General features: G+C 40.7%; 1 protein-coding gene across 1 annotated transcript; it reads left to right on the plus strand.

The window, feature by feature from the left end:
* Positions 1 to 328: 328 nt before the first annotated feature.
* Positions 329 to 15,254, plus strand: LOC137795015 (WW domain binding protein 1-like). Its single transcript, XM_068592220.1, has 4 exons — positions 329 to 730; positions 7,048 to 7,150; positions 9,895 to 10,056; positions 11,704 to 15,254. Exons 1-4 carry the CDS (start codon positions 644 to 646, stop codon positions 12,525 to 12,527), a joined length of 1,176 nt encoding a protein of 391 aa, XP_068448321.1. The 5' UTR covers positions 329 to 643; the 3' UTR covers positions 12,528 to 15,254.
* Positions 15,255 to 15,489: the final 235 nt, after the last annotated feature.

Genomic DNA, 15,489 nt, shown 5'->3' on the forward strand with positions numbered 1-15,489 from the left:
TGCAGTAAAAACTACACACCTTTAGACTTGTGACATACGACTTGCCAGCACTTTGTTACAAAGTAGAACTTCTCCTTCTTCACTTTTGGCACATTTTACACTGTATACGGTCTCGTAAGGGTGGATCACCATGCTAATCGGTCACGAGGAAGAGACGACGCGCCTTTGACCGTGTGCCTTTATAAACTCGAGGAGGGGGACCCAGGAAGACAACAAGGCCATGCACCGGAGACGCACCGCCCGGTGATTGGTCCATCTCTTCCCAGCTGGCCGGGCTGTCCAATCGCGGGTCAGTCCGCGAAACCAGTGGCGATGCACGCAACTAAACGCCCATCACGTTGCGCACATGGATCGGGTCGAACTGACCACGCCACACCCAGCAGACCGAGGCAGGGTGCCCGTGCCGGAGCAACGGCTTGTGTAACAGCTGTATCAGCCAGTGGCACCACACCGACAGCAGCCAGTGGCGCCAGCAGCACCCGCGACTCGTTGGAAATGTCCAGTGCGCAGAAGAGGCGGCGCATGCAGCGGCCTCTCGGCGCGACAGGGGCGAAATAGTTGCGGAGAATCGGACACCGTTTGGGAACAACAGTGTTCTCGTGCGTATGTTTTTCGCCGAATCTGAAGCTACTTTCCCGGAGGAATGAGAGGCGTCTGCTCGACTATGACAATGGGATTGTTTTTGCACGCTGTCGGCCCCGTCACCCCCACCGAGACCGCAGCAGACAGGGTAAGCTGAGGTCGAGCAGTCAAAAACAAGTCTCTCTCTCTCTCTCTCTCTCTCTCTCTCTCTCTCTCTCCCTCTCTCCCTCTCTCCCTCCCTCTCCCTCTCTCTCAGGGCTGTTAGCTAGCTAGTTACCCGGATAATTGAGCAAACTATACAGTTACTGGCTTATTAAACACCAAGCCGTTATTGCAGCAACTTATACCTGTCAATGTTTGATGTCGGCTCATTTTAACTTGAACCGGGCTGTCAAGAGGGATGCTAGCATGCATGGGCTCGGTAGCTAGCTGCGTTAGCTCCCGTCCCTCGCTCTGCTCTCTTGTGTTTATGGTGAAGGGGTGACATTTGAGCCTCAAGCAAGTTGCATAAACACCAAAAGCAGTTATACCGGTATGAATACAGCCATGCCGGTCTAGCAATAACTTTAATTATAATATATATATATATATATATATATATATATATATATATATATATATATATATATATATATATATATATATACACACACACACACACACACACACACACACACACACACACACACACATGTCATCAGGTCATTTGACAGTTTAGTTCATTATACAAAATGGACATGTTTCAAGATATTTATTACTGTAATACAATGTATTGATATATTATATATGGTGCAGGCTTCCTTCTGTTATTTTTACAACTCAGGCAGATGATCACCTCTGTATGTAAATATGGTAATGTGAATGTCATAATATTCATGAGGATTTTTTTTGTGGGATATCAGAGTACAATTTTTACTTCCGAATTGACTGGATGGCAGTTTTTACATTCACAGTCAAGACTCCACAAGTAAACTGTTCAATTTACTGTTTCACTTTGAGCGAATTCACATTGCAACCTCTGAGGAGATACAAGTCAGACTTGAGCTTTAAATAACTATCCTTTCTCAAAAATAATTGCACCTGCCAAGAGGGATACTGTTTCTTTCTCAATCTCAGCAGTTTTACACTTCTGAAACGGCATGTTTTGGATACATGATGTTGTGTTTCTCATGACTTCAACTTTGCATGTATAATTTGAGTGTGTGGATTGATGTAATTAGTCAGTATCCATTTCTGTAACTGATTAACAAATAACATGAGTATATTTAGTCAGCAATTATTCTTGGTCATGTGGTGGTTCTGTGAAAACTGAGGACATGCACAGTGCACTGAGGAGCACTAAAATTGAGCCATGTAGGTTTGTTTAAGAACATGATGAGCATAAAACCACAAAAGTACAAACTACATAGTAAATCTAATCTCTGACTGTATTTTTAAGAGCAGCAGATTTTGCATTGTGTTGTATCTAGCATGTTTGACTTACAGTAGCACGAGTAAAGAGGTGCAGCAACAGCATTCTGCATTTGTGCATCTGCATTTTTGCTGATGACAGACTCAAGGATACGGCAGAATAACTTTTTTAATGTGCTTTTCTTAACCAATTTTCATGATAATGTACCTTTAGAACTTCATTGGCATTCTATCCCTGGAGAAAGTACAAATGCTACAGATCTAAACACTTACAGTGTTGTGTTGCCATCACTGTAAATGTGAGATATTTGTCATGTAGGGAGAAACAGTTATCAGGTAATACATGTATCAGCGCTTCAGTCCTTTCATATACAAGTAACCTGTTTGTTTTATCAGTAGTTTATGTGCTATAAATATCTCTGAAGGTTTACATAAGTGCTGATCGTTTAAGTTCCTCTGCTGTTCAAGTGTCCTGCCGAGATGTCGAGGCACAAACTTTTGAGCGAAATTTGGTTTCTACTTCATTTTTTGTGGGTTGAACAAAAATCCTGTTACAATTGTTAACACGTGCGGCATCACATGAAGTGTCTCCATCTGACATTTATCAGCGCACATATAAGCATAAACCATAGAGTTATGAAACACATATTTGCAGGCAGTTAGCTGTCATTACTTTGTGAAACGGAACGGAAGTATGCAATTTGTTTGTGCATGTAAAGCTGATGGTCCTCGTCTCCAGGGAGATGATAGTTACATCACCTGCCCCTGAGCTATATCTGCTGTTTGCATTCACCCCTTAGATTTCACACAATACAGAGTCAGCTTTATTGTATCTGTGTAACCAGTAATCACTTGCATCTGTCAGACATTATGATTAACTGTCTTCATTAGCTCTGTTCTCGTCAGCCGTTTACAGCATAAATTAACCACTCCATTATACACTCAGTCTACTATTTTAGTACCATTCATTCTCCAAAACAATTTTTTTTAGTGAGAGTGAAAGTCTTTGGCTCTATATCCACAAGACCTGTATTGTTTTAGTTCTTGATCTGTCAAACAATGTGACAGGGCTGTTGTCTCTTTTCATAACTGGTTATCGCACCTTTAAGAAACAAACATTGTCTGTTATTTGTCTTGTTAGCGATACTTTGACTAAGAGCTTGTAAAGCTGAGTTAACTGCTACAGTCATAAAAGACAGGGACCCTCCACCACACACACAAAGACAGCCCTTAAACACATAAATATTGTATTCTTCTGTCTCATCTCTTAATCCATTTTCAAATTTAATGTTTCTATATTTGTGCTTTTATATAATACCGCTCAGTGCAAATTCTCATAAAGTCTTAAAGTTTTAAAAGTCTCCTTTTAATCACATAAACCTTCTCAAAGGATCAGCATCGTTATGGCATCAACATTCTCAATGTTAATAATACATTCATGGCAAAACATCTTTGTGAAATTTAAGTAATGGTTATCCTGCCAGTTACAGCTCAGAGGTCCACTGTGAATGTTCTCGTTGACCATGACCTGCTCGAAGTGGCTTCATGACGGCAGTAATGTGACTTTAACTTGTAGCTCCAACTGTTCTGTGTCAAAGTTTGATTCTAGTCACTTATTTAGCGAGACTGTGTCTAAAAATTATGACAAAACTTCAACCGTACGTTCTAACTTTCAGGTCAAGTGAAGCAACTCGTGTTTGTTGAACTGACCTCGTCAGCGGTGGTAATCTGAAAGGCGTTCTTTGGAAGGAATGTATGGCGTTGACAGTTGCTAGAAACCCGTCGGCAGTGTTTTGGTCGGCATAACCTTCATGACTATGAAAGAGCACCTTTCTTTGTTGCAGGACACAATGATAAATAAGGGGTCAGTGATGTCTTTACGTGCATCAGCTACAGGTCTACAGGCCTGTGCTACGTGGATGAACTTTAACTGTCAGAATTAACTCAGAACCGTGGCCACTTATCTCCAGTAACAGTATTTGATAGTCACCAGGGGATTTTTTTACCCGTTACCGTTGTCGGCTCATTTCAACAGCTTCTCATTATATGTCTTGATTATTTTCTAACGAAGCAATCATTTTTGAGAGGTAACCAAATCCCCGTTAATCTGGTAGTATAACATGAGAGAGGTGGATTGTTTCTTTGTTGCCTGTTTGGATGAGAGACAGAGGAATCTAGTGTGTCTAATGTGTGTCCGTTTTACAGGACGGTCTCAGATGACCTACGTTTTTTTCAGGGTCTGCTAGTTGATTGACATCCTCTCACCTCATTTTTCCTGCCACACAAGTTATTTTGTGTGAGTGATCTATGTTAAAGTTTAGATGGAGCACTTTGTCAACAAAGCCTGGACCCCTTTCATGCTCTGCTATCTTTATGCAGCAAAGGCTGAGGACCCAAGCATAGATGCTAATCTGTATTGAATTGCAAAAAGGGCCCAGCCTGTCAAGTGGAGCGCATATGGTGGAGAATAGTTGCTGAGTCAGGGAAAACAGCTGAAGTTATCGGAGACAAAGTGGAGGAACAGAATATCATTTGTTTATTACACAGTCAATTAAATCCTTCTGTGTTGTGGTGATGTTTTTTTTTTATTTTGATGTTGTGTTGCTGTGGTTGAAACAGCTGTTCAGAAAAGACTATCCTGTTTGAGGTGGCAGCCACTTTCAATGTCAGCAATTTAGTTTGTGCTGATCTGGTGCGTGACGAATCATTCCTGTGTAACTGCTCTCTCTCTGTCTGGCTTCCTCAGTGCATTTCTTGCCGTTCTCTCCGTGCCTCGCACTTATCCCACACCTCTCACCGCTCCGTGCGCCTTATTATCACGCAGCGGCCCAGCTAGGAACTCGCCCTCCACTGCTGCTTGGAAATTTCCGTAGAGCAATCCTTGCCCACTGTTTGGGCCTGGATTGGTGTGTGTGTGTGTGTGTGTGTGTGTGTGTGTGTGTGTGTGTGTGTGTGTGTGTGTGCGTGTGCGTGTGTGTGTGGACAGGGAAAGAGAGAGGGGGAGGCAGAGGGAGAGAAGGAGGTAGGGAGAGAAAGAGTGAGAGTATGCTTGAGAACTGTTTGACTTCTTTTGCGGGATAATGACCCGTGAGTTTTGAAGGACGTTTCTGGGATTTTTGGACCCTGGATCATCATGCCTCTCGATCTGGGATCTGTGCTGGTAATCTAAACTATCCCTCTCGAGAACTTTGGTTAGCTAATCATTAAACTAATCTAGAAGAAAGCCTTTGATGGATCTTTCTGGAAAAAACCACAGACTGTTTTCTTGAAAGGATTTAGATAACAGTGCTCCCTTGTCTTTTGGCAGTATGCAGATCTATCTGTTCAGATTATCATCTTGCCCATGTCTTTTCACAACTAAATATTTTGTGGGATACTATTAGTGAAGTTGGCTTTTGATCAGGGAAAACCGCTAGTTTGTTATATTTACAGCTGAAGTGGAGAGGAGACAAATTATGATTTAATTGACTTTTTAGTCAAATGCCTTCTGATAGTTTATCGTTCTGATTAGGCCTCATCTTAATTTAAAACTTAAATTATGTATTAAATCTGGGGCAACACACTGACTGGTTTTGTGCTGGCTTGAAATTCAGAAAGCTGCACTTGATATGGGCCTTAAACACTGATGAAATGCAAGCAGTTCACCAGCCCAGGTGGTGAGGTCTTGTTTACTCCAGAGCTAAGTATATACATGTTGGATACAAGATATCTGCAGTGTTATCATCCTTATTCTAAAACAAAGATCAGCACTATGCATGTAAAAAAAAAAGCTCTGTTACAATCATATATGCAAATCTTTATGCATTTTTATTGTAGTAAGTAAATAAGAAATCAACATACTTTTAAATTTTGAACACCAGTTCTATCAGACATTTAGATCATCATGAGTTTAGAATCCCACTAAAGATTAAACTAGTCGTGTAAATCAACATCACTCTCTATCTTGATGTATCTGTACTGACTTTCTTATTTACTTACTTTGTCATTTTTCCAGAGTGGTCACTATACTACTCCAAACTCCATTTAGAAATCACTAGTTGTTTATGAAACTGGGGCACGGTACATTTCTCAGTAAACTGAAGAACACAACGAACTGCCCAGAACAAAAAGGACTTTTACACAGAAGACATGTTGACATGTCACAGTCAGAAAATCCATAGGAACTTTAGTTTCACAAGGTGCAGTAGCAGTGTGAGCAACACGAAACCACTTTAGTTGTGTGTGCTAAGGATCAACAAAAGCTCTAGTAGTCGACCATAAAAAAAAGGATTAAATTAAATTAAATGAAGCTAGATCAAAACGTCTTGATCTAAAATTGAGAGGCCTACAATGAGTCGAATAATTAAGTTGGAAAATTACTGAAACCAAAAAGAATTAATTAAATGGTCAGATTCAGACTAAACAACTCGAACTGTGAACAACAAAAAACATTTCAAAAGTTCATAATTCATCTCGAGGGACATCCAATGCAAAGCCTCCAAGTGATTTGAGTGCTCTCTCGTTTAAGTGTCAATAGCTGCATGAACAGGAATAGCAGCACTCCGAAAATACAAAAAAAAAACAACAAAAAAAACAACAGATGGCTTTAGTTAACTATTTAATTTTTTTATCCTCTGACTGAGCTGTATAGTCAGAAGCTGAAATTACATAATGTCCTCATCTATAATGTTGCTGTATTTAACCTAAAATCCCTCCTTTATTCCACACTGGTCGTCTCATTTGAACGTGTTATGCAGCTCCTACAAGCAGCTGACACATGGTGAACAATTCCCGGACCAATAACTTTTTACTTTCTCGTTGGACTCAATTCACAGATTTCATATTACTTTGGCAATAAACATTGTTTCTGTCGATCAGTGTAAAACACAGAACAAACGTAATTTCACCCTGTGGGAGTCAAAAAACAAGCATGAAACATGGCGGGGGGCTCTGTTTTTTTTTTTTTTTTGGCACTGCATACCGTAACTGGATGCCTCAACTGTTTTGTTTTGTATTTTGAGGTTGAGATGTTGATAATACTTTCTTGTTTAAAGTGACACTGCTTCTCTCTTGCAGAGCCTACTGCACTGTGAAGGTGCGAACAACCAGAGCTACAGCTGTGAGTCCGGACACTGCTGCGGGAATTCTCAGTGCTGCAGCTACTACTACGAGCTCTGGTGTAAGTATCTGCTATATTTAGCGGTATGTTGCAATTTTCCCTAAGGTTGCTTTTTATGTTTCCCCGGAAGAACTGGTTAGATTTTGGAGGTCGAAGTTCAAGGTTACGGTGACCTCACATCCGTCCATTCTCGTGGAATGTGATATCTCAGGAACACATTGAGCGTATTTATTCAAATTTGGCACAAAGGTCTGCTTGCACTGAACTGATGACGGGGATTAAAACTGTAACATAACCGCTTGGCAGAGGCATACAGCTGCAACGTGGTTATTCTCATTTAAAATTAACAATGTGGGAACACAACTGATAGTGTCATCATACCTCCACCCTTTCCAAGGGAGGAATACCTTAACAAGTGGCCTCCTCAGGAAAAGAGCAGTATCAACTTTAGCTACAGCATTTATTCTCTAACGACTGATGACAAATCGGTGAACAATCTACAAAATCCCTGAGGCTCATCAGTACCTTCTTAGTCACAAAGAATGGGCATATTTTATTCAAGGCAACACAACCATGTCCAGGTCAAAGTAGACATAAAGCCATCCTTACATTTTGTTTCAGCATCCGGTGAAACACATCCAGTCTGTGTCAAAGACTAGAAGTGGAGATCAGTGAGACCTCTCCACAAGTATTGCATACAGAACAGCATGTAAAAGGTGTCATGTTTAATTAAGCCATGTCCAGGTGGAGAGGTTGACTGCTGAGACCCAAGTTCATTGTGCATCACAACTGTGGCATCACTGACTCCCAGGACAGCAAAGACAGATCCCCAAGCTAAGCACGAATGACCCACAAATATTAATGGGGGTGACACTTGCAACGCTGCAACATAATATGAATAAAAGTCATACAACTGAGATTGAGGGTCAATCTGTGGAAAAAGGCCTGGTGGTGTGACCTGACCATCCCCGGTTTGGATCCAGCCCAGATACAATTTTGGACTCAAATATCCCGTCAAGAGTCACTTGAAGAGTTTCTTGGTTGGCCAAATGGTGATATCAGACACTCAAATGATGTGCAGGATGTCATTCTCCCCAGCGAGCAGACTAGGTACAATTTACAGGTGGGTAAAAAATACATTAACATATATAAATGACCAGCGTTTGAAATAATGTCCTCTTCATTTTAAACAAATTGTACGTTATTTGATATGTCTTTTTTAAGACCCAGCTGATGGTGTGTTTGGGGCTACAGAGCTGCAAGCTGGTCATCTGGACATCAGATGACCAGCTAGAATTTGACAAAGACGACACAGACGCACAAATTATTTTTCACACACGCTTCCTAGATTAGTGGATACGTTAATTTCAAGGAGGATTACGCTTTGGTAAAAATAAACGTTACGCTTAATTCAATCTCGAGCACTTTTAGCCATTCTCTCGGCTGCCATAAAATAGTTGAGTGGATCTCGGTCATCAACAGAAAATTAATTTGATATGGGGTTTGAAGTGTCCCGGTTCCTTTTCTTTCCCTACCTTGACGAAACAAATCTACAGCTCTTAACTTGTTGAACGTATTAGCTGTAACTCATTCCCATTTTTGACACGTTAACATGATGCTCTGTAAGGGCATGTGTAAAGTCAGTATTACATATCTTACTTTGTGTTTGAATATTTCCTTGAAAAGTCTGTGACGATGAAATCTCAATTGTTTCATGAAGCAGCCATGGAATACATAACCGCTGGCTACACCCGAAACCAAGAACTATGTCATTATTTATTGTGATTATTTGAGTTATATTAACTCCCATTTACTACATAGATGTGATTTTAATCCATTAAACTAGCTTGAAACCCAGTTTGATAGAAAAAGACATTTCAGACTAATGCATTCCATCTTTAAGTTATTTTTGTCTTCAGTCAGTCATATCACGTGTAGAAGGTACTAAGATACAATCATCTGCATGTTGCTGCATGATCAAAACAACATGTAATTATTTCAGACCAGGTATTGTATTCTACCTTTAGAGGCTGATCAAATACATGTGTCTAAAATGTCACTTTCTTTGTCACTGGATTACAACCTATTTGGTATGTAGACTAATGTATGACCTGTTATGTGCGTTAAGTTATTATAATTGCGCTTTAAGGCAGCTTATGTTCTGTTTTTACCACTGGTAAGATATCTAAAACTATACTCTTAGTCCATGTATCACAATTCAGGCTTATTTGTGTTATGTTGGTTTATTTTTGAAGGTACACAGATATTTGTAGTCCATATTGTGACTACCGGTACATTGGCCATTATTTACTTGACCTGAAATCTTTAAAGAAAGGCTGAATTGGTACATCTCAGTGCCCGCTCAGTAGAAATCCACTGTACCACTGATATTTCATAATTTCTTTTTCCAATGTCTCCAAAAATGAGAAACCAGACAACTCAGAGATCAGCGTGTGAGACGGCTGTTGTAGAAATAAGAACAGACTTGATGATTTAATTGATTTGAATTCAACACATACAGTATAGAATCATAGGAAATGTTTCGTTAAGTTAAAACCAGATGATTTGATCGGCAGTGTTTGTGTTGGCAGCAGGCACTTTCTGTTAGATCACCACCAGCTGGTACAGTTGCACACTATGGATAACGTAGAGCGCAGTGCAGTCCCTCCTGTTTGAAGCTATTTATCAGTGTGAGAGTTTATTTTAAAATATCAAGCCAACCACCATATTTACTTCTTATCTATTTTGTTGTCAAGTTCCACTGTAAACACAACATGACAGTGTTGATCTCCCTCTCACTTCAGGGTTTTGGTTGGTATGGGCGATAATCTTCATTTTGAGCTGCTGCTGTGTGTGTCACCATCGCCGCACCAAGCACCGGCTGCAGCAGCAACAACGGCAGCACGAGATCAACCTCATTGCTTACCGCGAGGCACACAACTACCCCTCTGTGCCCTTCTACTTCAGTAAGGGATGCTGTACCACTCCGACACACACACCATGATGACTCAACCTGATGTGTAACTTTGTGTGGGTTGTATGCATTTCATACAAGTATACACAATTACTTTGAACAGATATGAGTGTTTAAAGCTTTATAGTCAACATTATTATATTATCATTGGATCCTATGTGTGAAAGGGATTGCTTAACGACAAAGATACGGAGAATCGTCATCCGACTGCGGTTCAATGCAACTCAGTAGAGTTATTTAGAGTTTTTCAGCAAAATTTGTTTTGTTTTGTTTTTCGGCCTGCAACTTTCATGGTTTAGGTAAGTCTCACTGCTCTCATCTGCTATGTTGTCAGCTGCAACAAGCAACATGTTCTGCTGAACGTAGTGGAGCATGTAGCAGCTAACAAGACAGACGTTTCTGTCAGAAAGTAGAGTGAATATCTGACTAACATTCGTCAGATAGATAAAAAAAAAAACACCACTCCAAATGAATGCTAATGTTGTGTTTGTAGCTGCCCCTAAGTGGCAAAAAAAGAAAGAAATGGACTGAAAGTAGATGAGTTCTACTTTGTGAACATCCATTCACACACTAGTGTTTGTGTTGTAATTACAGACACAAGTTAATTTAATACACTGAACATAAATGTGTGGATACCATTAGTAAAACAAAACATGTTTGATAGTTTTGATTTAAATTAATTAGAAACTGAGCAGGGTGTGATTTTCTCCAAACTTGACATTTTATTTAGTCATGCAGGTTCACTTATCATTGTCAAATCGGCTAAAGTGATTAAATAAGGCCTCCCGCTCAGAATAGCCACATTGATGGAAAGTATTCATAGTTATGTCTGGTTTATTAAAGAGATGTACTTCTCCTATATCCTCCAAACATCTTAGAGTGGAAGAATTGTCACACTGCGGTGCACACATTAATCATCTGCCTTGTAAAAACATTTTTAGTGTGCGGAAGCATTTTCTGGTGGCCAGCAAACATAATGTCCTACCAGCGCACGGAGTATCTGTTTGTACACATTTGTATTACTTGGCCTCATTACGAGGCTTCCCAGCTGCAGTGTATGACTCACAGTACTCCTGTGTCAGGTCTGATGTTGAGGTGACGTTGTAGTCCAGTAGCTTCCTTCATTGTTTCTCAAGAGAACTTGGCGCTGGACCCGGGAATCATCTTTTTCAAGAATTTCGAATCGGTAGTTTTCCAGTCACATCAAAGTAGGAATTTAAAGCTAGTGACAAACAAAGCAGTGGTCCTTGTAATGTTTGCACTTACATGTATCCCTGCTTTCGCACAGCATCAGAATCTTCCCTGTTTGCATGCCCCACTTTTTAGGAAACGGCCTGCATTGCTCTCTTGCTACCTCGCCAGTGTTGCAACACTATCTCGCACAGTGCTGCCCTGGCCTTCAGCACAGAATTGACCCAGAAATGAGCTTGTTTTGTCACATTTTTCCCCCTATTGCTCTGGGAATGTTTGAATAGTTGACTGGGAAGTTCAGTGAGGTCGTACTGAGATTTTCTGGGGTCAGGAGGTGTTAATTTGAAGGGGAAACTAACCCAAGTACGTTTTGCTTGCCCTGTAAAATGCATATAGTTGTGTACATTTTTTTTGTGCATTTGTAAATATATGTTTTTTTTCTCTTCAGGGTTTCTGCCCAACTACCTCCTGCCTGACTACGAAGAGGTGGTCAACCGGCCACAGACTCCTCCCCCGCCCTACAGTGCCTTACACACTGGCCCGTCCTCAGTGGCTTCTAGCCCGTTGGCTCATGAGCAGCAGGAGGGACACCGTGCAACCCTCCAGTCCACCCCAGTGCCCCCTGTCTCTGACACTCTGTGTTGCAGACCAAGCATAGAGGAACCACAACCCCTCAGCTTAGACTTAAGGCCAAAGCCTGACAACAAGCCCATGCAGACCGCACAAGAGTCAGCCATGATACTGCTGTCAGATGGGCTCACTAATAGGGAGGGGCTTTCCGGCCAGGAGAAAAGAAGTGAAAGTGGGGACGACTCCAGCAAGGACCCACTGCTGAAGGACCTGTCAGAGGGTTCTGCTGAGGACAAAGATCGACTCCCCAATGGAAGGAGGAGGAGATTCACAGGAGACTCTGGGATTGAGGTGTGTGTGTGCAGCACACGCGGGAGCAGCGGTTTTAGTGGCGCTGGAGGGACAGCCCAGGAAGGCAAGGAGTTGAGGGAGCTAGAGAGCCTGCTGGGAAGCAACGAAAATGATGAGGACGAGGTGGGCGACTTCTGCGACAGCTGCGGCCAAAGAGCCTCCTTCGGTGTAGAGGAGGAGCAAGCACTGGGCGGGCTGGAGAGGCGGGTCGCCCGTGGGTCGTCGGGACCTCCTCAGCAGGCTCACCAGACAGGCAGCGCCTCGCTCCACCCTCCAGTGTGCCTCCTCCTCCACACCATCAATGAGCAAGAGGGGCCGCACCACAGTACCAGCACTGAGCCACAGGGCTGAAACGCAGCCCACGATGTCATGTCACAGAAGGAAGGGGAGAACACCTGAGACAGAGCATGGAGGCCTGTGCTTTTGTATCTGAGCAAGTGTTATATGTCTCAATACTTTATGAGTGAGTATTTTATGAATGTGTGCATCTTAGACAAAACAGGTGTGGGAGCAGGAAGTGGAATCTCAACAAAATGTAACTGATCCAAAGTTTGAGAACGTCTGCTCCTCCGCACACTGGAACAGTGGCCTTAACCTGTGTATTTTGGGTGATGTTTGGGCAGTCCAAGCCCTTTAACAGCCTGTGGCAATTGAGACTTCTCACACACACACGCACGCACACACATGCACACACACATGCAAAATGACACACACAGAGCGTCCTTCAGTTGTCCCTCTCTTGCAACAGGAGCTACTGACGCAAGTGAAAGATTTTATAGCTGAAGCTGGCCGACAGGACAGGCCATTCACTGCTCTCCTCACCGGGTGCTTGCAACAGTTCTGCAGAGCCGTTCTCTACGTAGTGGAAAAAAAACAAACAGCAGGAACATTTTGGATGAGTGCAATGTGGATTTACCAGTCTGTGCTTATGCAAACTGGTACTGTAGGGACACAAGAACAAGACTGTGTGGGACGTCCAGTTAGAATCATAATTCTTAAGTGCTTTTTCAGCGATTAAAAACCGCTCTGCCTTGTATTTGTTTTTGTTGCTCTCTATCTGCCCTGCTAGTGATAAAGAAGTATAAGTGCATTTGCAGATCTTATTGTGAGCTGTTTCTATTTTGCACAAACTGTATTTATCTTTATAAATTTAGCTTTAACTGCTGAAAAAATTAACAAAAAAAATGCGTTCATTAATTCAGTCTTAAATTGCAGTTCATTACTTAATGTCTTCAGAAGGTTTTGTTACCACATCTGTAATAAATGGACCTCTGTAGATTGTCAGTAAGAACATTTTGGAAACAATATTTTTTTATTGCATAAATGTTTGCATTACGTGCCTCCGTAAGAAGAAGGCAGAACTTGATGAACAATGATCAGTTTCAGTGAAACTGAGAGACCATAAGAAAGCAAGTACCAAAAACAGGAAAAGAATAAAAGGCTTCTGAGAGATTACAACTGAGATGGGCAACGTCAGACCTCAAACTTTGTGTCAGCCACTTCAATAGATTACCACCTTCACCAGCTACATAATATGAGACATTTACACTCTTTGATTTTCATAGTCACACATCATTTACCTTTTGTTATGGTATTCATTAATTAAACTACTATATTAGCTTCCTGAATACTCCATTAAGGCAGATTTCAGTCAACTGGACTAGTGTGATTTTCAACTCCATATGTGTTGTTCATTTTTATTTATTTTTTATGAATGTGTGGCCCTGTCAATCCTTTTCAATTAACTAATCAATCTCAGAGAGGAAATGCTCCGAATAGCCTAAAATATGTGTTTAGTGTATGTGTATATTCATACCAAATGTAACTTTATATGAAAGTAATTATCCCATAGTGAAGCCAACAAAATGACATTAAGAGCAGCGACCTGTTGACTGAAAAAAGTATTTCAGGACTTCAGGAAGTTTTAGTTCATTAACTTAATTTAGATAGAAAACGATTAATATGAGCAAGTAATCAGAGAGGTTCCAAAACAGTTTGATAGTTGTCCTAGGCTATGCTTAATATCTGAATATCTATGAACAAGAGTTTACATCACAATATATATTTTTTTAATGATGAACATACAATACAAATTTAACAGGCAATATTTATAATACTGTGGATTGAAAACAAAGACCACATAATGACATGCATCTTCTCAATGCCTTTAGGAGCTTGACTGTTTTAAATCTAACCTTTAATCCAAATCGTACAAGGGGCTTACTTAAAGTAGATGTTGATCGTTGATGAATGTGCCACGGAAAATGCCACTGATCATAATTTCTGTATGAATCTTTTACAAATCAAGTGAAATTTGAGTTTGCCACGCTCTGAAACTAACTGGAATATTGTCATGCTACATGTCATTGTATCATACAAATGGATTTTTTCAGATTTCCTTGGAGTACCCTCCAAAATGCACACATTGCAGTGTCTGCAAAGCACAAATGTTTCCGCCAATTGGTCTCATAGATTTCTATATCTAACCTAAAACAATCTAACAGAAGTCTCTCAAAAATAGCACAAGTTGAACTTGTAACTGTAACTTTCTGTATTTACATTATGCCAATTTAATCTTACCCATGAATGCCTCAACACATTCTTAAGTGCTTTATATGTTAATGCTTTTTGTGACCTAGAAAGTGATATTGTGTGATTGTGGTACATGTAGTACCAAGACAAGCTATTTTTTCATATCTGCTGAATCCTTTTAAAAAAAAAATAATATTGGAACTGTAAAAAAATTCTGAACCACTTTATATTTGAAAATGTGTATAATATTCTGTAACATGTTTGTGAACCAAATAGTTTTCATATTTTGTATGAAATCATTAGCTTTATTGTTATGGACAGATTTCTTTTCTCGTTATGGGTATTATTTGTTCTGTTAAGAAAACAACTTAAGTTGTGTTAAGGTTACGTGACTAATAATGCAGTAGATAACTTGTTATCTTGTTGTTACCTAAGAAGCATTTTCTTTCTTCACCAGTGTGTGCGTGAGGTGTCTTGCACATATTCTTTGAATGTTCTGATTCAAGCCATTTATTACAACAACCACGCTGGATTATGTTCAATAAACATGCCCTTTTAAAATTAAGCTGGCCTGTTTGAAGTGAGTAAGTGTGTGTGTGTGTGTGTGTGTGTGTGTGTGTGTGTGTGTGTGTGTGTGTGTGTGTGTGTGTGTGTGTGTGTGTGTGTGTGTGTGTGTGTGTGTGTGTGTGTGTGAAGACAGCATGGAGTCTGAAATGACTACGGCTACTGGTCGAAGGCCTTTAACTGTTTTAACTATATGTAGCAAATGATTAGCACATCC

Source organism: Clinocottus analis, unplaced genomic scaffold (genome assembly GCF_023055335.1).
Source record: "Clinocottus analis isolate CAN_PGR_092001 unplaced genomic scaffold, fCliAna1.0.p SCAF_27, whole genome shotgun sequence".
NCBI classification, from domain to species: domain Eukaryota; kingdom Metazoa; phylum Chordata; class Actinopteri; order Perciformes; family Cottidae; genus Clinocottus; species Clinocottus analis.